The sequence below is a fragment of the Stigmatopora argus genome, chromosome 7 (assembly GCF_051989625.1).
Source record: "Stigmatopora argus isolate UIUO_Sarg chromosome 7, RoL_Sarg_1.0, whole genome shotgun sequence".
Taxonomy (NCBI): Eukaryota; Metazoa; Chordata; class Actinopteri; order Syngnathiformes; family Syngnathidae; genus Stigmatopora; species Stigmatopora argus.
In genome coordinates, this window is record NC_135393.1 from 19,400,793 (window position 1) to 19,428,301 (window position 27,509).

At 39.4% G+C, this 27,509-nt stretch overlaps 1 protein-coding gene across 4 annotated transcripts in view; it reads left to right on the top strand.

The window, feature by feature from the left end:
* Positions 1–27,509, top strand: part of tenm3 (teneurin transmembrane protein 3) — a 176,258-nt gene that overhangs the window by 110,927 nt on the left and 37,822 nt on the right. For 3 of the 4 annotated variants that reach the window (XM_077604193.1, XM_077604195.1, XM_077604194.1), the window contains 14 exons: positions 551–724; positions 6,404–6,468; positions 10,234–10,341; positions 12,570–12,650; positions 12,745–12,869; positions 14,521–14,767; positions 15,957–16,058; positions 17,397–17,591; positions 18,926–19,126; positions 19,914–20,099; positions 20,451–20,477; positions 23,996–24,142; positions 26,305–26,435; positions 27,003–27,091. In XM_077604193.1, coding sequence (XP_077460319.1) covers positions 551–724; positions 6,404–6,468; positions 10,234–10,341; positions 12,570–12,650; positions 12,745–12,869; positions 14,521–14,767; positions 15,957–16,058; positions 17,397–17,591; positions 18,926–19,126; positions 19,914–20,099; positions 20,451–20,477; positions 23,996–24,142; positions 26,305–26,435; positions 27,003–27,091 — 1,878 coding nt within the window. The remainder of the gene's footprint in view (positions 1–550; positions 725–6,403; positions 6,469–10,233; positions 10,342–12,569; positions 12,651–12,744; positions 12,870–14,520; positions 14,768–15,956; positions 16,059–17,396; positions 17,592–18,925; positions 19,127–19,913; positions 20,100–20,450; positions 20,478–23,995; positions 24,143–26,304; positions 26,436–27,002; positions 27,092–27,509) is intronic. The other variant, XM_077604192.1, reaches the window with a different exon arrangement.

Below are 27,509 nucleotides of genomic sequence, written 5' to 3' on the forward strand. Positions count from 1 at the left end.
AATGCCTTTTTTCATGGGCATTGATGGAAATATCAATTAAATGGAATGCAAAATATGTGTACTTAGGAAAGATACACTTTTAAAAATGATATTCAAGTGAGAAAAATGTCAACATTAGCAACTCGCGGGACTTAATTATGTTTGTCAGAGTTTGAAAAATGGCTATAATTACATTTATCACGTCATCATTGTGTGGTCTTTTTGTTTTGTATTGCGCTTTTAGTTTTTTGTAATTTGACCCCAGGACAACCAATGGAAATGACCCTTTCTGAGTTGTATTTACATGCATTGGTCCCTCGAATTTATGATGACAAAAATAACAAGCAATTTTGTCTTGTGATTGACAAAAGCCAAAAAAAAACTAAACGGATCAACATCAGTCTGTTGCCAAGAAACTCTATTTTATTTTTTTATTATTAAAGGGACCAACACAGCATTAAACCCTGTTTTGCTTCACCCGTATCTCACCGAATCCGTTTGACTCCTATTGGTAAAGTCTATACGCTAGAGTAAAAATTAACCCAATGTTTTTTTGTTTTTCTTTCTTCAGGCACTTCCTTTTTAAAACCGGTACGGGTACCACCCCACTCTTCTCCACGGCAACACCCGGCTACACCATGGCCACTGGCTCGGTGTACTCCCCTCCGACCAGACCTTTGCCAAGAAACACCTTGTCCCGCTCAGCCTTCAAGTTTAAAAAATCCTCCAGATATTGCTCATGGAGGTAAGCAACAATCCTTACTTTTCGTTCCCATTTTATTGTAAAGCGTAACGTAATACAACAAGATTTCCAAAGAATTTTCTGAGCAACATTTAGCTGATTTTACATTGTTGTCTATTGGCTAAAATAGTAAATAATCATGTCATAATGATTGATTGTTGATTATTCAACAACATTTAATTAACTCTGACGACTAAACTACATTGAATCCCAGTAAAAGATGTACCAAATTCACTTGCATATAAAAAGCTTTAGTCGGACAAAAAAATGATGACTGAATTGAGGGTATGGCTTTTATGCGCATAAAAACACGACATGCAAAAAAATGCAAGTTGACGGCGCCGTGAAACAATGACGTCACGACAAAATGGCACCGTGATGTCATGACGCAATGGCGCCGTGATGTCATGACGCAATGGCGCCGTGATGTCATGACGCAATGGCGCCGTGATGTCATGACGCAATGGCGCCGTGACACACTGACGTCACGACAAAACTGCGCCGTGATGTCATGACGCAATGGCGCCGTGACGTCATGACGCAATGGCGCCGGGATGTCATGACGCAAGCGAATGCGTCCGATAATTTTATTTATTTCAAAATAAAGGATAAACAGATAAAACGCTAAACAACATTTATTTTGACGTCCATGAATGAAATTCAAGGTATATATACATATATATTTCTTTGTTTTCTTGAGACCTCATTGGTTTGAGCATACCTCGCCCCAATTTCATCTTCTCGGGGTCCCAAAGTGGGATTTTTAGAGAGTTAAACCTGACCCTAGAACCGTTTAAGTATCCATCTGAGGAGGTAAGCACCCGATGCAAGTGTAAATCTTTGCAGTTGTAAAATTGTCAGGTTGGAGACACCCTATAAAACGCCGCCTCAGTTGTCAGAGTCGTCAAGCAAAGCACGCAGAAAGAAGAAGAGCAAGCAAGCCAGGCTTCTCCAAACGAGGCAAAAAGCCAGAGAGTCCATTTTTTTTCCTGGCAAACACGGCCGGTCACGGACGGGTGGTCCCGAAGTCCTTCAATCTTCCCGGGCTTTTCTTGATCCTCGTCACTCCGTCGTGTCATTCTTCCAGTCGATAAGCCATCTTTCTTTTAAAAAAATGTGTTGCAACGACATTGGTGGTGTCGAGCGGAGATCGGGACGAGGCAGAGGTGAATTGTCTGGAAGTAATGTTCTTTTCCTTCAAGCCTTTCCACTTTCTTTTCTGCGGCACGATTGGCCCTCGCTATAGAAAATGGACTTGGCCTCAAAGCTAATATCCTTTTGGTTCCGTGTTGAATGGGGTACACGTTCTCTAGGATTTAATTCCAGGATATGAAAGTAACATCAATCTTGGGTTTGGTCTTAGTTCGGAGATGTCGGTTCTTATGGTCTGTATTCGTACATTTAAGGACTCACATTTACAGAAATGTAGTTGTATTATTTGGATTTAGAACTATTTGTTGACACATGGTGTGAGGTGAACATCATACCGTATTTATTCGAAGATAACGCGCACCCGTGTATAACGCGCACCCTCTAATTTGTGAGTAAAAATTGGTATAACATTTTTTTTCAGTTTTTCCTCAGCTCACCACTAGGATTCTACCGGTACTGGTAACTGGCAAATCCTGAATACAAGTCGCCATGACAAAACATTTATTCTCAAATGGAATTTAAAGTTTTAATCCGTAGTCAAATTCATCATCATAATATTTTAAAAATTTCAGTCTGATTGATCATCATCAGATTCAGCAAACAATGGATTGACAAAATTTTGCGCAAGTTTTAAATCCGTAGTCTAATTCATCATTATATTTTAAAAATTTCTGAGTCTGATTGATCGTCATCAGATTCATCAAACTATGGATTGACGAAATTTTGCGCATTATACTCAAATAAATACGGTATTCAAAATAACCAAGTGTTGCATAAATCTGCTTTTAAAAAACTGCAAAAAGATGGCAGTCGCACAATTGAATGGATTTTAATCCAGTGGACCCTGCGCATTGTTGGTTCACAACATTTATTCGTTTTCCAGCCTGCTTATCCTTATTGTGGGGGTGCTGGAGCAAATCCCAGCCAACTACGGAGGACACCTTAAATCGGTGGCCGGCCAATCGAAGGGCACGAGGAGACCAAGGACAACCAATCGTAGCTAGGGTCTTGCAATTTAGCGTACAATTAGCTTAGCATGGTTGTTGTTTGGATGTTGGAGGAAAGCGGAGTACCCAGAGAAAACCCACGCAAGCCCGGAGAGAGAGAACACTCAAACTCCACACAGCGAGAACCGACCTGGGATCGAACCCCCGACCCCAGAACCGCGAGGCCGAGCGCTAAAACTCGTATAATTCAAAGAGTCGTATTTGAGCAAGACTTTGCGTGCGAAAAAGTAGGCTAACCGACACGTTCCGGGTATTTGAGGCCAAGCGAGTGGCGGCATCTTTGTATTCCTGGCGCTATGCCGTTGAGAGCCAGTCAAGTTTTCATAAATCATTCAATACATTGCGTTATGTTATCTCCTTCTTGACCTGCCAACATGCCATGAATGCGGACAATATTTCTCTTTGTACGTGCCCCAAAAACCCTCAACTTTGTTTGACGTGCTGCCTTGCGTGGGCGAGCACTTGATTTCCCTCAAAGCTGAATTTCTCACGCTTTCTCTTCAGCCTCTTGAAACCTGAAGCCCATTTCGCTCACGTCCGCCTGGTGAAGAAAAAAAAAACATTGTTTATCTGTTCCGTGACGTCTCGGCGACCTTTGGAGTTTTGTCCGGCGGTTCCATTGACTTCTTTCTTCCTTAGTTTGGCACGTATACCTCATTTTATAATGGGAATACCGCATTGCCCCGAATATAAGACGACCCCGAATATAAGACGGCCCCCTATTTTTCAAGACTGGACTTTGAAAAGAAGACTTTGAGCACCAAATTCATTTTTTTATACAATATAATAACACATCATCTGAAACAAATGATTCTAACAATACATCAGAGAGAAAAACATGTTATTTTGCCTCATGCAAATCATGCAAAAAATATCTGAACATTGAAATATGTCAACTAATGTGCAATCATATTTGTAAATAATTTCTAAATTGCCAATTAACCAATCTACCGTGACAAAACAACAAAATTGCATTAACCCGTTCATCAATATATCTGGCGACATCTAGCCTTGTGAATAGCTATAATGCAGTGGTGGTCCGTGCATTTCCTAGTAACGCCTTCAGCAAAAACTATTTTATGGCTATAAAACCGCTACTGCAGCTACAGCTGTGACACATAAAAAATAATCAATAATAACCTCATACAATTGAAATATTATTAAAAAATATAGCCATATTTTACTCACCAAAAATCCTTTTTAACCGTACACAATATCCATCCTCCTTTCTTTCTTCCTTTTCTATCGCCATCAAAGCTAATGCTGAAAGTCCAGCCTGTCCTGTCGTATTTCTGGCATAGTCCGTCTTGAAAATGGCTTTAAATCAACACAACAATATATTTGCTTGTGCAGCTCGCTCCAGATAGAGTTTGGTAGCTCTGGCTAATCACTAGCCAATCATAGTTGGTGAAAGCGATGACGTATCCCTACACCTGCGACAATGCATTGTGGTGTTGCAACTCGAAATCTGATTTGTTAAAGCAACAGTCTTATCGACGCTTATTTAATCCAGCATAGCCTGCAGAACTGATTGTGAAGGCCTTGAGGCAGATTTCTGACCCTGGCAACAAATCATGGCTGAAATGTGATTGGTTCAATGGTTCAATATGAAAACACGCATCTGTAAGCAGTGCAACCAGGGGGAAAAGCAATGAAAGGAAGCTAACAGACCATTTGGAATAATAAGTACGTATTGATGGACAAAATATAATATGATTCAGATTTTTCTTAGGCCAGCAGAGAAGGCCTTGAAGGCCCTGACGGCACACCAATGCTATAATGTCTAGGGCCCGAATTCAAGCCAAATGACAATTTTTCAGTCTTATTTCAATGTAAAAAAAAAAAACACCGTCTTATATTCGGGCCAATACGGTAACGACAATCTTCATGGCCTCCAGGCTAGGAAGGTGATTAGCTGATTAGCACCTGACACGCAGTCCTCACTTGGACGCAAAGTTGGAACAGCCCCCTCGGGGGGCGCCCTGGCGTTTCCTCTTCTCGTCATTAGTGCTCCAATTTTGTCCTTTTATTGCGCCGAGTATCCATTGACTCCAAGTCGGGGCCACTGGGAGCTCTGGTGTTAAACTGCCAATTGCCGCTCTCCCATAGCGGGAATCCCAGTCGTCTCCATATTTGCATGTCATAAAAGACAATTATCTGCCGCCTCCAAAGATTTGTCGCCGTCCTCGACATTGGCAGGCGGCCAAAGTCTTCGTATGGATGTCATATTTTTCATTTTTTTGATCAAGTGGGTTCAACAAAGAGGGCTGACTGTTTTATTAATGCACAAATTTGTCGTGTGTGTACATATTTTAATGACTTTAGCTTTATAAGTAAACTCATTTGAATGCTTTTGTCTGTGTAGCTCACTTGATTTTGATTTATTTAACAAGGGACAGGACATATTAATATTTATGTCAATGAACAGATATTTGTAAATATGTAAGATTGTAGCCCAGGGCTAATTTCCATCTTTAGTTCCTTGTGCAGGTTGAAGATAAACAAACGATGACACATACTAGAGCAAGGGTGTCAGACTCGGGTTGGTTCGCAGGCCGCTTTAACGTCAACTCGCTTTCATGTGGGCCGGACCATTTTAGGTATAATATTTAGATTTTTTTTTTAAATAAATGGATTAAAACAACTGGATTAAAAGCCCTGAATATTCCGTTTTTTATAGATCTAAAACAATGTTTATTTCGAGTTTTTTTAATATATTTTTAGATTTTACAAAATGATTTTTGAACTAAAAACAGAAAAAATGGATTAAAAAATGACTATTGATTTAAAAGGGGGAAAATCAGGAAATTTAATATACTATATATCTATACTCTTCATTTTAACTAGATCAAAAGCCCTGAATATTCCGTTTTTTATAGATCAAAACAATGTTTTTTTTTTCTTTTAATCATTATGTGCAATATTAAAGTGGAAAAAATAAAATATTTTTATATATTTTTAGATTTTACAAAATGATTTTTGAACTAAAAACAAAGAAAATATGGATTAAAAAATAGCAATTAGCGATTTAAAAGGAGGAAAATCAGGAAATTTAATGTACATCTATACTCTTCTATTTAATTTGATCCTAAAACAGAACGTCGGCACTCATGATTTACTTTCCCGGGCCACACAAAATGATGCGGCGGGCCAGATTTGGCCCCCGGGCCGCCACTTTGACACATGTGCGTTAGGCAGTAAGTCGTGTGATATGATCATTGTGTCAAAATATGGTTTTGTGGAGTCAAATTGTTTCGAATGAACCTAAAATTGGGCAAATTGAATTTAATTTTATGAAGTGTTTATTGCTCTCTCTCCGTTAAAAAAAGCTTCCCGACACCCGCTACAAATGCTAAAAGTACACAAACTTGGACTAGTCTTCGTAACGCAAAACCATATTTTTAGTTGACGTAGGCAGAAGAGTCGTTAAATAAGAAGCAACCCAAGCAAAACGAAAAAGTTGAGTAAAAACAGCGCTCGCTATACATACTTATTCTGGAATGGTTTTTTTTTGTTCTTTCAGGTGTACAGCCCTGAGTGCAGTAGGACTGTCTGTGCTGCTCTCCATCCTGCTCTGTTACTGCGTCGGTAAGAGCTCATCGGCACTCAGCACACATTCACCGCCGGCTCACTCGTGGAATCACAAATTAATGTCTACATCCATTTTTCAGCTGGAAAATATACAAAGGATGGGGATTTCGGGGCACTGTCGTACCGTTAGAGAAATATCTGGAGTCATATATCTTGTCTGCTTCATTTACTATTCAAGTATCATTTTTCTTGGTTTAAACATTCACAATTCAGAAGTTTAGGAAGTTGTCCCTGTTTGGTTTTTTGGGTTTGTTATTGAGAGTTTTGCATCTTGCCATGACGTCGCTATGAACATAAACTTAAAAACCCTGATTTTAAAAAGGGGAAAATCAGGACACGTAATGTACATCTATAATCATTTGAATTCGATCCTAAAACAGAAAGTCGGCACTCATCATTTACTTTCTCGGGCCGCACAATATGATGCGGCGGGCCAGATTTGGCCCCCGGGCCGCCACTTTGACACCAGTGACGTAGACCTTAATTTTGACATTTTCTAATTTTACATAACAATCGCATCCATTATATCTGTTCTTATGTTACATTTCATTTTAACAAAATAATTTTGGTGAAAAACGGAAAATGATTTTTGAACTAAAAACACAAGAAAAAAATAGATTAAAAAAATACAATGATTGATTTAAAAGGGGGAAAATCAGGAAATCTAATATACATCTATACTCCATTTGAATTTGATCCTAAAACACAAAGTCAGCACTCATGATTTACTTTCTCGGGCCGCACAAAATGATGCAGTGGACCAGATTTGGCCCCTGGGCCGCCACTTTGACACCTGTGATGTAGACCTTAATTTGACATTTTCTAATTTTACATAACAATCTCATCCATTATGAGTTTCATTTTATTACAAAGATTTCTTCTTCATCAACAAGGCTATTGTCAAAAAAAATACAAACGTATATTCTCATCCATCGATTACCCAAATGTCGGATTCATTCAAATTCACTTGCAAAAATCTGCGACGGCGACCACTCCATTCGCAACGTTCCGGAATGTTTTGGAAAAAAAGCCGCCCGGCTTTTCGCCCCCGACCTCGTTACGGAATTGCGCTCGGGTTAGCGCCGCTACTTTCTATTTAAAAGAAGAAAGCATTGACTCCGGGGGCTGCAAAGCGACTCCTTTCTGGGCCAAACCAGGGCCAGTGGAGCGCCGACTGCGGCGGGGACCGCCGTTGCCATGACGACGCGCCCAGGCGGGGAGCTCCACACCAACGGTCCTCAACTCCACTTCTCCGCCATCACACCTTAATTCTACCGTTCATTTTCTTAACCGCTTATCCGCACGAGGGTCACGGGGGGTGCCGGAGCCTATCCCGCATAACTAACGGGCACCGGGCGGCAGACACCCTAAATGGGTAACCAGCCAATCGCAGGGCACGAGGAAACAAAGGACAAGCAATCATAGCTAGGGGGTGAATTAATGCTAAGTTAGCTTAGCATGCATGTTTTTGGGACGTGGGAGGAAAGCAGAGTACCTGGAGAAAACCCACGCAAGCCCGTGAAGAACATGCAAACTCCACGCAGTGAGGACCGACCTGGGATTGAACCCTCGACCCTAGAACTGTGAGGCCCATTCGCTAACCACTTGTCCACCGAGCTGCCACGTTAATACTATATATCTATAATTACTGAAAATATGATACGCTTTCTTACCTGAGATTGAAGTTGGAATGAGTTCTCCGTTCTTTTGCCAGAGGAACCTTGGTGGCCGCCATCTTGTTTCTGTCACTGAGCAACAATCTTAGCAGCAAATGTCGGATATTTTCTGGGCTTTATTTAGCATTTTCTGGACTGCGGCATCCCCGAAAATGAAGACGCCAAAACTTTCCAAAAGGTTAATGACGTGACATGTTTACAATCTCGTGGTCGGACGCAGCGAAGGCAGCCATTGTTCATTGAAATTGATGATCCTATCTTGTAATACGATATCTACGCAAAAAAAAATAACAGTGCTACGCTGTTTCAAATCTTGACAACGGTTTTGTGGAGGAAGCCATTTGCTCCTTTGCTGGATCCACTCACATTCAAATTGACTTCTGGCTATAAAAAAATTAGCCTAAGTTTTATATTTTGTGTTACAGCGCTCATCTTAGGGTCGTCCAGTATTCTTAAAAAGGCGCCATCAAAGTCCGACGTCGTGTATACAGTGGTACCTCGACATACGAGCGATTTGAGATACGAGTAAAATTTTGAGCAAATATTTATCTTGAGATACGAGACAAATGTTGACATACCAGCAGATCAGTGTGTCTGCATCGTAATCCAAGTTCATTTCAATTAGTTTGTTATGTTACGAGCGCGTTGCCGTGCAAAAATTCTCCCCCCCTGTGAAATCCGTCTATTTTTTAGTACTATTAAACCCATTTTAGTACTATTAAACCACTAGTTATGTGTTACTTTGTTAATAGATGGCGAATTAGAACAAATAAACATGTTTTTCCAATCCAATATCCCGTTTTTGTTGTTTTTTCAGAGGTTTCAGGAACCAATTCATTTGTTTTGAGTTCATTTCTACGGGAAACGTTGGTTTAAGTTACGATGATATCGACATACGAGCTCAGTCCCGGAACGCATTAATCTCGTATCTGGAGGTAGCACTGTAATTGCTCCGACCGCCAGGAATAAACTAAAGTGTTCCCAAAGGCCACACATAGCGGCTTATTCGCTCACACACAGCAGCATCCTGTCGATTAGACAACATTCTCCCATGACCCTCTGCTCCTGTCCTCAACAGGAGGTGTTATGGGCAACAGACTGGCACAGCATGCCTCTAATTTAATGAGGCAGAGAGGTGTGTAAGCACAAATCTGCGTGTTGGGCAGCAGGAGTTTTTTTGTTTTTTTATATTTTTTATTTCCCCCTCTTCTCCTCTCGCTCAAATTCCCATATCGCGTCCATCCAACATCGTTCCTTTACATAAGTCGAGCTTTAATATGCACTGTGAATCCCAGCCGAGATGCTATCGGGTTCTGTTTGGATTCCACAATAAACGTCGTGTCATTTTTTTGGGGGTATGTGTAGTGTTGTCGTGGGATATCATAAAGGTCTTTTTTTGCGTATTTCTCACTGAAGCTTCTTTAATGGGTAATTAAGTGGGCTTTTTTGTGTTTTGCATTCAGTTAATTAAGGAAAACAAGTGCTTTGTGATTATTACATGCTGTTTGAATTGATACCAATGTGGTTTTATTGTTATTTTTTTATAGAAACAAATGACAGTAAAGATCTCGGTTATGTTTTTGTCATTTTCCGAAGGGAAATATCATGGATGACATTTCATGCAACAAGCTGGGAATTTGTTGGTAGTGTGTTTGTTGATATGTTTTTTTATTTGGTGCAAAAGGACATTTAACTTGTTATGAGGGAGTTTACAAAGTCTAGCATTAGTTTTTTTTTTTAATAATTTGGGTCTTTTCATCCAGCACGCCAAGACCCAGACAAGGATAAATGGTGTTGAAAATGAACAAATGCATTTTTGTTTGGCCAAAACTGTCATATTCTGATATAAAAAATGAATTTTGGTAAATTCCCCTTTTTATTTTTTGTAGTAATTGCACATTTTTTTTCCCGGGATGGAACAAATGCATTTTTGTTTGACAAATATGGACAACGTTGGTCTCGCTGGAGCAAATCTCCAATTTTTTGTCTTTGCCTGTCACCTCCCTCATTTTCCATTTTTCCTCCCACCATTATTGGCGATTAATTGAGTTGCGGTGACTAATTTGCATTCTTTTTGTCGTTTCAGCAATGCACCTGCTTGGCCTGAACTGGCAGCTCCGAGAGAACGAAGCCTACGGCGCCTTTGAAAATGGCGACACCACGCCAAACACCTTCATGGTCTCCACCGACAACGGTCAGTTCCAAAGCAAAAAAAAAAAACACTTTTTCCACAATTCTCCCCAAATTTCCAAGCCAACAATTCATCGCTATTTTAACGAATGGACTCCTTGACACTCCTTTTGACCAGATCAGGGTTGGGCAAACTTTTCAGCCCGGGGGGGCCACTTTGACTTTAAAAATTTGACAGGCGGGCCGGGTCAGCACAAGATACGATACATATAAAAAACTGCATCCGTTAACAGTACATATGAAACATAAACAGAAAAAAAGGACTAAAGTATGAACATACTCATCACTCATGTGGGATTTATGGGGTGCTGTCTTGGTTTTCATCAGACTAAAGGTGTGTTCACACACATATGTCGAGCCAAATAACACCAAAATCCTCTGTGCCATCTTCTGGATGTTTGGAAATTTGGCTGCACTTAATGAAGCCTAAAACTCCGAGACTTTCAGGGAGTGGAACTTGTCACATTGGAGATCAATCCGTTCCAACTGCAACTCCCGTGGAACCCTTTCCGGGTCTTGTGAGAAAGGACATGACATCAGCTGTCAATTTTTCCAAAATCACAAAACCGATGGCAGAATTGCTCATGCAGGTCATCCAATGATTTCCTGTATTTTGACCGCATAGGAGAAAAAAAATATAATAATTTGGACAATGTCGGCGGGCCGGATTAAAAGGCCTAACGGGCCGTATATGGCCCGCGGGCCATAGTTTGCCCATGTTTGGACTTTATGACATTTAAATAATTGCATTCAGCGAGCCGGGACAAGAAAAAAAACATTAATGAGCTGCTTATTTCTTCTTTTTTTGTTAGTTTAAAGAAGCCGTTCGCGGGAAAAAAAATGCCTGCTGACAATATAAATGGGGCAGAAACACAATGTTTATTGACTGTTGTTAAAGTAGCAGCTTGTTGGTGCCATGTGGTGCACTTTTTTAACGGCAGCCCATAAATTACCATATTTAAAGTTAAAATAATGTAACCGGGAAGTCAGACTTGTTGTAGTTTAAACGTTCAATTCATGTAAACGACGTAGCGTATTGTAAACATTTTGGACCTGGCGTACTTTGCTGGTGTCTTTTAAAGCTAAGTGGTGAAACGGCACCCTTCAAAATGACTTGAATCCGAGGCCCCGCCCCCGGTTTGTTCTCTTTTCCCTTTTGAAACGGCACTTGAGACTGGAGATAACCCTTAAGCACCGGATTGAATAACCAACAAACATCTGTTTGTTTCTCCGTTGCGTCAACAGTAACCAGATGGATTTTTTTTCTCTTACTGGATCCAGGCGGTCTTTGTATCTCGCTCATTCTTACAAAGTCATGCTTTAAAATGCTTCGTTGACTGTTTAAGACTCAGGTCCGTATTAGCCCCGAATGTAAGACGACTGCCTCTTTTTCGCGTGAAAAAAGACTTTGAACACCAAATTTAATTTTTAGACAGGAAATAATGATAGTAACCCATCTGAAAATGATCATAACAATATGTTGGAAAGAAGAAGCATGTTATTTACCTTCATTCAAATCATGCAAAAACATTTTTTTATCACATCTTAATATCTGAATATTTTAACTAAAGTGCATTACATTTGTAAATGAGCGGCTTCTGGTTTTTGAAATGTAAATGAACCAATCGACAACAAAGTTTCAATAACCTCATTCACCGTAAAGTGCTCAGCATTCGCTTTAAAGATATCTAGCGCTGTGAACGGGTTTAACGTCTAGACCCCGAATGTAAGACGACCCCTTCTTTTTCACAACTCCAGTTTGAAAAACGACTTTGAACACCAAATTGAATTTTTAGACAGAAAATAATGACAGTACCCTATCTGAAAATGATCACAACAATATATTGGAGAGAAAAAGCTATTAAGTTATTTATCTTCATTCAAATCATGCAAAAACTTTTTATCACATCTGACTAGTTCAACTAAAAAGGAATCACATTTGTAAATAAACGGCTTCTGGTTTTTGAAATGTAAATGAACCAACCGACTGTGACAAAACAACAAATTAAATAACCGCATTCAACTCGGCATTCGCTTTAAAGATATCTAATGGGTATAACGTCTAGACCCCAAATGTGAGACGCCCACCATTTTTCTGTCCTATTTCAATGCAAAAAAAACCACCGTCTTATATTCGGACCTCTACGTTCCTCCTCAATCGGAATCCCACCTTGTGGCTACTTTTGGTACAACTTGCATCTGAGTTCTTGTATTCATCTGCCTTTTTTGCAGGAAAATTTCTCCTGGAAAACAACACAATCGACACGGGGGAAGTAGACGTGGGGAGACGAACCATTCAAGACGTCCCACCAGGTTAATTATTCAGCCTCTCGGTGCCTGGGATATTTCCGTCGCTATGAGTCACCCAGCGATCATGCCGTTTTTTTCCCCTTTTTTTCGTACTTAGGTGTGTTTTGGAGGTCGCAGCTTTACATCGATCTACCGCAGTTCCTGAAATTTAACATCTCGGTGCAAAAAGACGCCCTAGTTGGAGTTTACGGACGCAAAGGTTTACCGCCCTCGCACACACAGGTACGATGGGATGTCATGTTCTTGTCCTAAATTCCAAGAAAAATATGGTTTTCGCTAAAGGCCATGACTGATTTTCCCCCTTTTAAATCAATAATTGCAATTTTTTAAATCAATTTTTCTGTGTTTTTAGGTCAAAAATCATCTTGCAAAATCTAAAAATATATAAAAATATTTTCTGTTTTCCACTTTAATATGGAACATAATAAAAAATGGTTACCTTTTGAAATAAAAACCAATTATTAAATAAATAATTTTCTCTTACTAAGAAAAAATACTCAAATCTATAAAAAAACTGAATATTTAGGGCTTTTAATCCAGTTCCTTTAATCCGTTTATTAAAAAAAATCTAAATATTATATCTAAAATGGTCCGGCCCACATGAAATCAAGTTAACGTTAATGCGGCCCGCGAACCAACCTGACCGAGTCTGACACCCTTGTCTTAGTCTGATCCGCTTATCTGCTAAAGACGCATTCTTGCCATGCTATTCTTATCATTTCTCAATATTAGCTAAGATAAGAGTTTACACAGGTTTGTCCTCGCCGTCACCCCAATTAATATTCTTTTACCATTTTCTCTTTGAATCTAATCTTTAGCGTTTGCTTGCAAAAGCTACTCCAGCGGATATTAAACTATTTGAGATAAGTTTAAAGCTACAATCGACAACACGTCGACGACATGATGTATCGAAGCAAGATTACGGCTTTAACGCAATATTGCCAAAGAACGGTTATTAAGCCCACTTTAATGCTCAGAATACAAATGTTACATCACTCCCAATGTCAAAGGTCACCACACCAACGGAACCCGTTCAAATAACATTTCCCCGTGCGCTCTTTTAACGTTTGTTGTTGATGCACCCGATTCAAGTGCAATAAAATTGATTTGACATTTGCCGGATAGCAAACAAAAACAGTTAAATTGGCCGTATTGGTCGTTTTAGGGCACCGGTGTCAAAGTGGCGGCCCGGGGGCCAAATCTGGCCCGCCGCATCCTTTTGTGCGGCCCGAGAAAGTAAATGATGAGTGGCGACTTTCTGTTTTAGGATCAAATTCAAATGATAGATATAAATGTATATTATATTTCCTGATTTTCCCCCTTTTAAATCAATCATTGCAATATTTTCAATCCAATTTTATTTCTTCGCATTTTGTAAGATCTAAAAATAAATATATAGATATTTTCCGTTTTCCACTTTAATAGTGAACATAATTTAAAAATATGTTTTGTTTCCATTTGAAATGAAAAACATGATTAAAAGAAATGTTCTATTACTAAGAAAAAAATAAACATTGCTTTAGATCTATAAACACTGGCTATTTAGGGCTTTTGATCATTTGAATCATTTTTTAATCCATTTTTTCTGTGTTTTTACTTCAAAAATCATTTTGTAAAATCTGGAAATATATTTAAAAAAACTAAAATAAACATTGTTTTAGATCTATAAAAAACGGAATATTCAGGGCTTTTAATCCAGCTCTTTTAGTCCATTTATAAAAATAAAAATCTACATATGATATCTAAAATGGTCCGGCCCACCCCTGTTTTAGGGCCTTCTTACGAGGGATTAATTCCATGAATAAAAGCCACCTTGTCCTAATCATCACTTCCTTAACGCTTTGTTGTTAAAAAACAAACGCTTCTCTTCCAGTACGATTTTGTGGAGCTGCTGGATGGAAGTCGACTCATTTCCAAAGACAAGCGATCCCCGAGCGACGCCGCCGTGGCCCGCGTGCACTCGCTCGGCGGTTTCCAAAACCAAGAAGTCCGTCGCCGACGCTCGGTCAACCTCCACGAGGCCGGCTTCGTCCAATACCTGGACACGGGCATTTGGCATCTGGCGTTTTACAACGATGGGCGCAATACAGAACACGTGTCCTACAACACGCTCGCCATCGGTAAGTCTTTTAAAAATATTCTGGTCCAAGTGATTGATGACAACCTTTTTTTTCGGGCTAAAACAAGACGATAACTTCATAAAAAGTCACGCACCACGCAAAGTCGATAAGTAAATTAGGTTTGTCAAGAGATATAAAACAAAACAGAAATATCCAGCCAAGAAAAAATCAATCCCAGCTCCCCTTTTCACCAAAAAATGTTGCAATCATGTTAGCTAGCCAATCACATTTAATGCAAAGCCACCTTTACTATATATCAATTTATTTTTAGTCACCTTTTTTTTAACCTCACTTCATTTTTATTTTATAAAAATCTTTTTTTATGACAAAATGTAGCAATAATGTGAGCTAGCCAATGTCATTGAATGCAAAGCCACCTTTACTATATAGCAATTTATTTTTAGTCACCTTTTTTTAACCTCACTTCAGTTTTTTTTAATAAAAATCTTTTTTTTTTTTTTATGACAAAATGTAGCAATCATGTGAGCTAGCCAATGTCATTCAATGCAAAGCCACCTTTATTATATATCTATTTATTTTTAGTCACCTTTTTTAACATCAATTCATTTTTATTCTATAAAAATCTTTTTTATGACAAAATGTAGCAATCATGTGAGCTTGCCAATGTCATTCAATGCAAAGCCACCTTTACTATATATCAATTTATTTTTTAGTCACCTTTTTTAACCTCACTTCATTTTTATTGTATACAAATCTTTTTTTATGACTTCTTATTTATATACGTGAAGCTTTAAATGTCATTGACAATAAAGCCATTGAATTCATTTCAAGAAGACACTTAAAAGACATAACTGATTGAAAAAAACACATAAAATAAACTTGAAAATGGCGGTAAATGATGCTTTTTCCCTGCTTTATTAATTGCGAGGCAATTTACGAACACACGAGACGTTCCAAATCGTCGTCAGCCGCAACTTCAAGTCGTTTAAGACCACCCTTAATGTAAGGCAGGGTAGAAAAAAGAAATAATGTGTGATGGCGAGATTGCACGAGGATAATTGGACGCTCGAATGTGTTGATTGGCTGACGGTAACTATAGCAACCGTAGCAGTCGGCTGTTTTACAGCGGCCTTTTGAGTTGTCGTACGGTTTGGTATCCTACCTAGCCAATTAAGTGACACCTTTGCACTGCTTCTTCTTCTTCTTCTTCTTCTTCTCTCCACATAAGAGTCTGTTATGGAGTGTCCCCAGAGTTGTCATGGAAACGGAGATTGCCTCTCGGGAATATGCCATTGTTTTCCCGGATTCTTGGGACCCGACTGCTCTCGATGTACGTATGTATGACACGGCCGCCCACCGGGGAGCTTGATTGCCACGAGCCGGTTATCCGCGTAGCGAGCGCAACCCGCGCATACGGAATAATGTTGCGTACCCTTCAGTTGGATTACCGTGGAAGGAAGCCATGTTTTTTGACAGCTTTTGACGTCTGCTGAGGCAATAGCAACTCAAGCACATCCACTCCTCCTCCTTCTTATTGTCTAATGATATACTGTATATTCATCAAATATCCCATGAGTCCTTGGGTGGGAAAAAAAAACAAAAACAGAACGCACCCACAATTTATTTTTACAAACGGCGGAGTGTTTAGCGCGTCGCCCTCGCAGTTCTGGGGTCGTGCGTTCGATCCCAGGTCGGTCCTCACTGTGTGGAGACTGCCGGTTATCCGAGGGCTTGCATGGGTTTTCTCCGGGTACTCCAGTTTCCACCCACATCCCCAAAACGTGCAGAGTAAGGCTGGATGAACACTCTAAATTGCCCCTAGATATGAGTGTGAGCATGAATGTCTGCCTCTGAGCTTGCATGGGTTTTCTGTGGGTACTCCGCTTTCCTCCTACAGCCCTTAAACATGAATGCTAAGCTAATGAATCACTCTAATTGCCCCTAGTTATGAATGTGAGCATAACTGGCTGTCTCTGAGCTTGCGTGGGTTCTATCCGGGTATTCCACTTTCCTCCTACAGCCCTTAAACATGAATGCTAAGCTAATGGATCACTCTAAATTGCCCCTAGTTATGAATGTGAGCATGAATGGCTGTCTCTGAGCTGGTGTGGGTTTTCTCTGGGTAATCCAGCTTCTACCCACTTTCCCAAAACATGCAGAGTAAGGCTGGTTGAACACTTTAAATTGAACTTAGTTATGTATGTGAGCATGAATGTCTGTCTCTGAGCTTGCGTGGGTTTTCTCCGGGTACTCCAGTTTCCACCCACTTCCCTAAAACTTTCAGAGTAAGGCTGGTTGAACACTCTAAATTGCCCCTAGTTATTAGTGAGCATGAATGGCTGTCTCTGAGCTTGCGTGGGTTTTCTCCGGGTACCCCAGTTTCCACCCACATCCCCAAAACATGAATGCTAAGCTAATGGATCCCTCTAAATTGCTATTACTGGCTAGGCGGCAAGTCTGTGAACTTTTTGGGCCGAAAACCAAACGGTCCGGCCCACTCGATGGAGTTGGCACAAAAGCGGGTCGCCAACCAAAACGGAGTTGGACACCCACGCTTTATTTCGTGCTTTTTCTGGCCTCAGTCAACAAAATTGCAGCTCATTTTTGCAAATGTTTTTGTCCGGATATTTTGTTCGATGGAGTCATTTCCATAATTTGTGTTACCCAGCTTACTGCCCCGTGCTGTGCGGCGGTAACGGCCAGTATTCCCGCGGACGCTGCCAATGCTACAGCGGCTGGAAGGGGGCCGAATGCGACGTGCCCTCCAACCAGTGTGTCGACATCCATTGCGGGGGACACGGCATCTGCATCATGGGCGCCTGCATCTGCAATACCGGTTACCAGGGAGACAATTGCCAGGAAGGTAAACAAAACAAAAAAACGCTCTATTAAACTTTCAAACAATATTTCCCGTCAAAATCGGCTCACTTTTTAGTTGTCGAGTCGACGAGCAGAATTGATAGGGAATATTTACAATTTCGGATCGAGCTAAATAACATTAGTGTTTTGTTTTGTTAAAGAGGCAAATCAATTTGAAATTTAAATTGGATTTCAATTTTATTTACACTTGCTGTCCATTTTAAATTTTTGGCTATAAATGTGGGCATAGCTATATACAGCCATAGAAATAAATTATTAAATACTGTATTTTCACGACTATAAGGCGCACCGCATTATTAGGCGCACCGCATTATAAGGCGCGCCCTCAACGAATGACACATTTTAATTTTTTTTTCCATATATAAAGCACACTGGATTATAAGGCGCCCTGTCTATTTTGGAGAAAATTTAAGACTTTTAAGTGCGCCTTATAGTCGTGAAAATATGGTAGTCATTTTTATTTTTAGTAATGTATTATTTTTAATTTGCAGCGACCTTATTTGCAAGTTTTTGGGTGAATGTCTGTGGAAAATAGGAGCAGTTTAGATGAAATGAGTGGAATTAGTTGAAGTTTTTAATTTTCATTTTTTTAATTAGTAATTATATTTTTAGTAATATGTAATTTTTAATTTGCAGCGGCCTTATTTGCAAGTTTTTGGGTGAAAGTCTGTGAAAATAGGAGCGCTTTAGCTCAAATGAGTGGAATTAGTTGAAGTATTTTATTTTTTTAAATTAGTCATTTTATTTTTTTGTAATATATCATTAAGTGCGCCTTATAGTCGTGAAAATACGGTAAATAAAATGATGTTTTTTGCTAACTGGTAGCTTCAAATATTGGTAAATCACAGATGTGTGTACATGTGATTTATAAAATCACAGATATATGCGTATGCATGATTTAAATACGTATTTTGGGACTATAACTGGAGGCAATAAATAATGTAGATTGGTTTGAGACCAGTCAAATCCTCGGTTTTGTTCATCTTTTGAGAATGTGACTTAATGGGCGAGAAGTATAATGTAAGACATGAGAAAAAGCCCTTAAAAGCAGAAATGGTGAATTTGTGTGAACTGTAATCCTATTAAAGGAAGCACTGCGTGTGCAAATGCTGTTATGTATGGCTTATAGGATTTCCAGAAAAAAAAAAGACCCAATAGCTGTCAACATTACGACTGGGCAACCATCAGATGATTTATTTATGTTTTTGGATGGATGGATGGATGGATGGATAGCCTGCTGTTATCTTATGCTAATCGTATTTGAGTTCATCTATTGTTGGCGTCATGTTAATAATGGCCGTTTCCGTGCGCCTCCAGTGGATTGCATCGACCCGAGTTGTTCGGCCCACGGCGTGTGCATCCACGGCGAATGTCACTGTCAGCCAGGCTGGGGCGGAGCCAGCTGCGAGATCGCCAAGGCCATGTGCCCGGACCAGTGTTCGGGTCACGGAACGCACAACGCCGAGACCTCCACCTGCACCTGTGACCAGAATTGGACGGGACCAGATTGCTCTCTAGGTGGGTATCACCACACGGTAACCACTCATAATCCCGTCGATATTTGGGCATTTCACGTATAGATTTCTTTATTTTTGACCGGCCTATATCAATTTAAAACGGACTTATTTGGCCTCCGGTGAGGCCACGCCTCTCTCGCATAAACGACCTGTCACAGCTGTTTGTTAAATTGAGGCCTTTGACGTTGTTGCGACTGCGATTTTTGCGGCGCCCTTGATTGGTAATAAACACACACATAGAGTTAAGGTCAATTTAGACCGTTAAGCCTCTGTTTCCTTGCCGTCATACAAATAAAGTTGAATTCTGCATTCAATAACAAAAGTTGTAAGAATACTCAAAATATTTCTTAATAAATAGAGGGGTGGAAAAGATCATTTTGACTTAGTCACTTCTTTAGTGTGTGCGGGATTTAATCCAGATCAAGGCCTGCATTATTCATTTTTTTACGCCAATTTTACACTTACGGCAAAGGAATATTGGTTATCGGCCTCCTCCATCTACTAATAATCGGGATCGGTCCTGAAAATCGTTGGTTGTCAAAGTGGCAGCCCGCTTCATCATTTTGTGCAGCCTGAGAAAGTAAATTTCAGTTTTATGATCAATTTCAAACGAAGACTGGAGATGTGTAGAGAATATTTCCCTGTTTTAATTCAATAATTGCAGAATTTGTCATACGTGTAGTATCCCTTGTAGCTCCGAGGTCACAATTGTTTTGGATGTTGCGTCGTACGCATCTTGCTTTCAGGATTTTGTGCTTAAGATACAATTTTCTTTTTTTTCCCAACAGAATTGTGCGAAGTGGACTGCGGTAACCGCGGCATTTGTTACGGCGGTTTGTGTCACTGCGAGGAGGGCTGGACCGGAAGTGTCTGCGATCAGAAGGCCTGCCATCCTTTGTGTAGCAAGAACGGCCTGTGCAAGGAGGGAAAGTGTGAGTGCAACCAAGGATGGACTGGAGAACATTGCAATATCGGTGAGTCTCTCCTAGAAAAATTAGGACTGTATAAATCTAGTCAAAGTGTCATTTTCATTTTTCCGATGAACCGGATGCTTGTTATTTGTTTTGTACTGATGTTAGCAGTACAGCATAAAATGACTCGGGAATGATCCGAAAACAAAATCCACGTCTAAACATCATTTTACATGACCTTTAACCGCTTAAAATGCCATTTGTTAGCAAGCAGACAGACTGAAAGGATAAGTTTCACTGTTTAATAGCATTTTTTTTTCCAACCTGACTATATTCTGCACTAATTCCTCTCTTGTTGTTTCTTGCTTTTTATGCTTTCTCTCTCTTTTCCACCTTTTTTTCCTTCTTTAAAAGCTCACAACCCGGATATTAGAGTCAAAGGTAGTGTACTCTTGCTCATTTGCTCTTTTCTTTTTCATTCATCATCCTATTACACGCTTTTTTTTCTTTATTTTTTTTCAACGTGAATCTTTATTTGGTAATTATTTATTAGGTTTGTCGGTGTCATCAATTTCTTCCCGGCAACAGTTTTTCAAATTCATTGAAAATTGTAATGCAACACTTTTGTCTTTTGCTTATTGAACATTTAATGTTGCATCAAATCCAGCCACGGTTTACAAACTTCACCATCAATATTAGTAGTCAATATCTCACATTAAATTCCTCTTTATTTTTCTTTTATTTAACATGCCGATTTCAATTTAAAAAAACACGTTATTCATCGTATTCAAGACCCTCCCGGCCCGCATGAATATAAATCTGCATTACCATTTTTTTCCCGTTTCCTCTTATGTAATTGTTTGAGGGATTTCTTCCTTTTTTTACATGAACTTGTGTCCTATTTTTCAAAAGTGGCACTCCTCCAATTGGAGTTCTTCTATTTTTTGCTCTACTCGACCCTCCCGTAAGTGGACAGATTTTGAGTTGAAGTCCTTTTCAGTGCACAGATTCCGACTTTTGTTTACACGGACGCGTGACATCTTTGAGTGGCAAAAAAAAACAAAAGTGTTGCATTTATTAACGTCTAGCGAGAGTTTTTCTTCACGAGTTTCCCATCCACTCCATTCCCGTGATCCCATCTCTTCCCGAAACCCTTTTTTTCCGTTCCTTACCGGGTGTTTGTACGTCGCGGCTTCCTTTCAATGGACCTTCCCTAATTTTCCTCCCTCTCTTCTTCGTGCCCTCCCCTTTTCGAAGGATTTAAAGGTAATCTATTTATGTCAAAAGCTTATTTACAGGTTTTACTGTCCCACAGTAGAAGCACAACGACATTTCTTTGTTTCATTCTTCCATCAAAATGTTTATTTTTTTGTTTTTCAATGTTCTCATGTGATGTCTTCAATTTTTGCAGTCAATGTCTATCCATTTTTTTCATGTCCTTGTCAGGATTGGGACATTTTATTGTCAAAGTACAGATGTTCGCCCCGTTGTTGTTTTGAAATGAGGAGCCTGGCGTCTATGTTTGTGTTGATTTAGCCACTTTGGGGTCGCCTCCCTCTTTCTGATTATCTTCACGCTATGCTATCAATCCATCCGCCCGTCTCCATCTTTGCTCAATTCCTCATTTTTTTTGTTTCCCGAGCAAGGCTTTGCTTGGCTTTTGGATTTGGGTTTTATTCACGGAATTAGCATCAGGCGGTATTCTCGGGTAATAGAATGCCCGGCCAAATATGGCGTGTGGGTCGGCATGCGATTCCAAGCACTTGATCATCCTTAGTTTCTCCCCTCCTGGTTGTGTTTTCACATGAATGGGAACTTGGGACAGGTAAGGCCACCCCCCACCCGCAACATTTACCCGTAAAAGACTCCTGGCCTGTAAAGCGCTGTTATTTATGGAGCTCAAAAGGCACACGACTACAGTCTGCACGTAGAAAATACAGTATTTCTTCTGTTATTACATGAGCCACGCTGGACTTTAAGCAGCAGGCATCCATATTGTAGGATGAGATAATTGGACCAAAAGAGTTGCAGTTCATTATCCTGTCAAAATCCAAATAATTCTTCGTACTGGACTGGTTAAAAGTGCAGGTTGGCTAAGAGATTATATTAGATCAGGATTATATTATATTAGGATTATACTAGATTAGGATTATATTAGATTAGGATTATATTAGATTAGGATTAGATTAGGATTATATTAGATTAGGATTATATTAGATTAGGATTATATTAGATTAGGATTATATTAGATTAGGATTATATAAAATCAGGATTATATTAGATTAGGATTATATTGGATTAGTATTATATTAGGATTAGATTAGGATTAGATTAGATTAAGAATATATTATATTAGGATTAGATGAGGATGATATTAGATTAAGAATATATTAGAATAGGATTGTATTAGGATTAGATTGGGATTATATTAGATTAAGAATATATTATATTAGGATTAGATTGGGATTATATTAGATTAAGAATATATTAGATTAGATTATATTAGGATTAGATTGGGATTATATTAGATTAAGAATTTATTAGATTATGATTATATTAGATTAAGAATATATTAGATTAGAATTATATTAGTTTAAGAATATATTAGATTAGGATTATATTGGGATTAGATGGGGATTAGATTAGGATTAGCGTGGCGTTCTCAGAATCTCAGGTTATTCCGGTTTCCTCGCAAAAAGTACGAAATACAATTTGAACACTCCATTCTCCTCGTCCCTCCCTCGCGATTGGCCACTGACCATTCCAACGTTGAGCCCAGTTTTGGTGCAGCTTGGTCACATGAGAAGCGGAACGGCAGATAAACAAATGCAAAATATATGCGCGCATACGCCAGACTCTTCAGAAATCTGTCTAGTGTAAGTAATGTTTTGTTTGAGGCTATCCAAGTGATTCATGTGAAACTACAATATTTCAATATTTCATTCTTTGTCTCGTATGTGTTTTAATATACACATTTGTCATTTGTCACGAGTGGAGGAATACATTTTACGTCATTATTTCGGGCTTCAACCAATAGTTCTTTTTGAAAATGGGGTATTGTTCGTACGTATCACATTTTTGCACATGTGGCTTCTCTCTTTTTAATTATAATTTTTTTTAATTAACGAGTTTTGAATGTCTTGTTCTATCTATAACGGTAGCTCCATCAAACATAATTTCAAGTCAAGCATTTTTCTAAATACCTGTTTCTAAGATAGCAGCATATTTTTGAACAAAGAAATATAATATATCTGTATTTTTTTTTTGCCTAATTCAATGATTATTTCTATGAGACAAAGTCGTCATTGTGGATAAATGCAGTTAGCATTCCACTAATCTGAGCACTGGCAAGTAATAACGAGCATTATAATCCATCTAATGCAAATAAAAAAGAGAGAAAAGCAGATTGATAATAATATTTGTTGGGTGGGAAGAAATAAAGTGAATGCAGGCAGGCAGGCAACCTTTGCGATAAATTCTACGGCCCCCCAAGCAACTCCCGTCAAACACCAACACTATGGCATCATAATTCTTAATGTCGGCTAGATAATTATCGTTGTGTGATTATTGTGCATCCTTAACGACTCTCCGCCACCTACTCATCGATCCGCGCAATTCATCTTCATTTCATTTGTCAGGCCCACTGGCTTTTCTTTTTAAACGAATGACCTTGCGTGGCATCTCAATCTCAATTTTAATCAATCCATCATCAATCAAAAGACGTTATTGTCATGATACACGGCGGCGGCAGCGAACGAAATTGGTGGAAAACAAAGAGCCACTGCTCCTGCACGCACCGCCATCTTGGATCTTCTCTTGTATAGTAACTTACCAACTTTCCAAAATGTACATTGGTTGAAGCCCACTTCACCCCCGTTAGCTTAGCTTAGCATCGGCGATCCCGTTCAACTGGAGCCGCTGTCCTCTAACTGTGCAAATGTATTTTTGTCCCCGTCCAGAGGGCTGTCCAGGTCTCTGCAACAACAATGGCAGATGCACCCTGGAAGCCAGTGGCTGGCATTGTATCTGCCAGTCAGGATGGAGAGGAGCGGGATGCCACGTAGCCATGGAAACCATCTGCACCGACGGCAAGGACAACGAAGGAGGTACGTTTGTGAGTGCCGTCGAACGGAAGAATCGTCTTTGCGGAATGGACGGAATGGTGGAACCTTTACTTATAAAATCAGTTGGTTCCAAGACTGGTTCTGGAGCTTGGATTTTGTTTCCAAAGTTGGGACCTATTTTGCGTTGAGTTGGCATTATTCCTGACCATTTTAATTGAATGCCTTTATTGTCATTATACAAGTACGATGAGATTTAAGGTAAAAAAAATGACCAAAGAGTCCGGTAGAACCTCTACTTACACAATTAAATGGTTCCAGGAGTGGTTTTGGAACTTTGGGTTTTTCCCAAGTGGCGGACCTTAAAGTGCACACATGAATATGTAGTCACAATATTGATTTATATCCAATAAAAAATGAAGGGAAGCAAAAAAAAAATGACTAACGAGTATGGTGGAACCTCTACTTACGAAATCCGTTGGTTCCTGGACTGGTTCTGGAGCTTGGATTTTGTTTCCCAAGTTGGGACCTATTTTGCGTTGAGCTGGCATTATTTCTTGACCATTTAATTGAATGTCTTTATTGTCATTATACAAGTACGATGAAATTTAAGGTAAAAAACATTTTTAAAAAAGACTAAAGAGCACGGTGGAACCTCTACTTACGGAAAAAAATGGTTCCAGGAGTCGTTTCGGAACTTGGGTTTTTTTCTAGTGGGGACCTTAAAGTGCCCACATGAATAAGTAGTCACAATATTGATTTATATCCAATAAAAAATAATGTGAGGTAAAAAAAAAAAAATACTAAAAAATACGGTGGAACCTCTATTTACGAAAACAAATGGTTCCAGGACTGGTTTTGGAACTTGGATTTTTCCCAAGCTGGGACCTATTTTACGTTGTTAGCATCATTTTTTCCCCCGTCATCTTTAAAACGACCATTTGAATACCTTTTATTGTCATTATACAAGTATACTTAGATTTGAAGCTTCACCCTAAAGTGCACACATCATAAATATGCATAAAAAATAATAATCAATAAAAATAGAGGTAAAATAAGTGACTCAAGTGGTTAACGGCAGATGTTTTAGTGTTTGTTTAGTATTTTAGTAAGCATAACGTTTTTCCACTTTTGTATGAAATATGTTTAATATGCATGCATGCAAAAGAAAGATAAGAAAATGGTGGATGAAGCTATTAAGAGGAATAAGAAATGTATCCATTTTCCTATTGGGTAGAATTTTTAGGACAAAACTTGAAATAAGGGATGTCTTTCAAATCCAACCGACTCGAAAGGGCTTCTAGTTTGAGACGGTCGAAGATAATGACGATAAAAATCCGAGGCTAGAGGGTCACATGGGATATTTACAGAACCTGGAAACCCCCTAGAAGACCAAGGCGGCTTTCCTCGGGAAAATCTGAACCTCCCTTATTAAAGGTAGCGCTCCCACCACCCAATTTAGGGAAAAAATAGTGCAAGAAAGATGGCGTACACGTTGAAGAAATCAACCGTATTCTATTGGCAACCCTTCTACTGTCCATGGAGAAAACATATTTTTTTTCCAAGATGGTTCTCGCTTGTGAAACTGTCTGACAAGACAGATTGCTCTGTGAAAATACAAAGTTATCTTCCGTCATAAATAAAGACTGGTGGGGAATTTATACTGATCCTAAACATAAGCAGATGCTGCGCTAAATCACGACATTAAAGCCCAAAAACCATGACTACCTTGGATGGGAATGTGGCAGATATTTTTTTTAAGACGTGGACGGACAAGATGAATGTAACAGAAAAGTTAAGAAGGAAGGAAAGATGAGTTGGGTGGGTCTTTTTGGGGGTTTTTCAACTTAATGGTGGTCTCAGGTGCCTGCTCACCAGATGTACACCTGTTTTTTATCAACTCTCTGGAACTAAATAACCTGTTTTAATCACCTACATAAATCTTTTTATCTCAGTGTTCATTGCTACTTTTTTTTGGCAGATTTGTTGTTCTTGCTAGGTTGCTAATCATTCCTAATTTCTATCATTGTCACTTTTTTCCAGTTTTTCTTTGTTCTTTTATCCCAGTGTATCCATTTCAAACCCCTTTTTTTCCCTCTGAAATGTAGCCTGACATGTCTTACTTTTGCTTTAAAAATAAAATGAAATAAGGATAACCTGCCCTCGGGGGGTTTTCAAATAAAATCATCTTGTTTTTTGTGTTTCAGATGGCTTGGCTGATTGCATGGATCCAGACTGCTGTCTCCAACCATCCTGCCAGAACCAATTGTACTGCAAAGGATCGCCGGATCCGGTCCAGGTTCTTAGCCAGTCCCCGTCTTCGCTGACTCCTCAGCAGGTTTGAACTAGCGACCGTTCGTTGCCGACGATTCCGGTACACGGTCGATTGGTCGCCGGTCTTTTGGTCGCCTGGAAGGTTATTGATAATTACCATTGAAATGGTTGCTCAAATTCCCTAAATACAAACTGCGAATGACTATTTAGTCATACTTGATGGCCTATTAATTATTAGTCTACAGAAAAGCTCCACATTACCCGGACTTTTATTGTTTTTTTGTTGGATAACTTGTTAAGACCCTGACTGAACTGACGTCGCTTCTTAAAGGGACAACGCATGTACATCCAAACTCTTATATACACTCACACGTGGGCTCAGTAAAACTGCTCATGGCCATTGTTGGCTTTTATTGATGTGTAGACCGGGATTGTTTTACCTTGTTTTGGCGCTTCTCTTTTGGTCGCCGGTCTTCTGGTCGCCCGTTGTTGCGGTCCGGGCGACCAAAAGACCGGCGACCAAAATATGGCGACCAATCGACCGCACACTGACGATTCCACGTCAAGTCGTTCAGAATGACGAAGTGGTGAGTCCAAATGTTTCTTTGATTTTTAGTCTTTGTTTTTCCAGGCGGCCAGGTCTTTCTACCAGCGCATCTATTTCCTGCTGGGTCCCGAATCCACCCACGTCATATTCGGTGACAGCCCCTTCAACAAAAGGTCAAAATCTGTTTTCTTTTTTTTTTAAATATCGTATTTTCTCTCATATATGCCATATTTGTCACTCCAAACATTGACTAAATCGAGGGAATGGCTTACATGCACAAATTACGCCATAACACAAGAGAAGGTGGCCAATGCGGTAATTTATTTCAAAATATTCAGGGCTTTTAATCCAGTTCTTTTAATCCATTTATAAAATATATATATATTATATCTAAAATGGTCCAGCCTACATAAAATCGAGTTAACGTTAATGCGTCCCGCGAACCAACCCGAGTCTGACACCCTTGCTCTACGTGAAGACAACACCCTTTAGGAATGTGCAATCCAGCAATCGATTGATAAAGTATCAGAAATAGGATGTGCGATGATTTTTAATCATAAGCTTTTCCCTTCAAAGTAACACATTTGTACT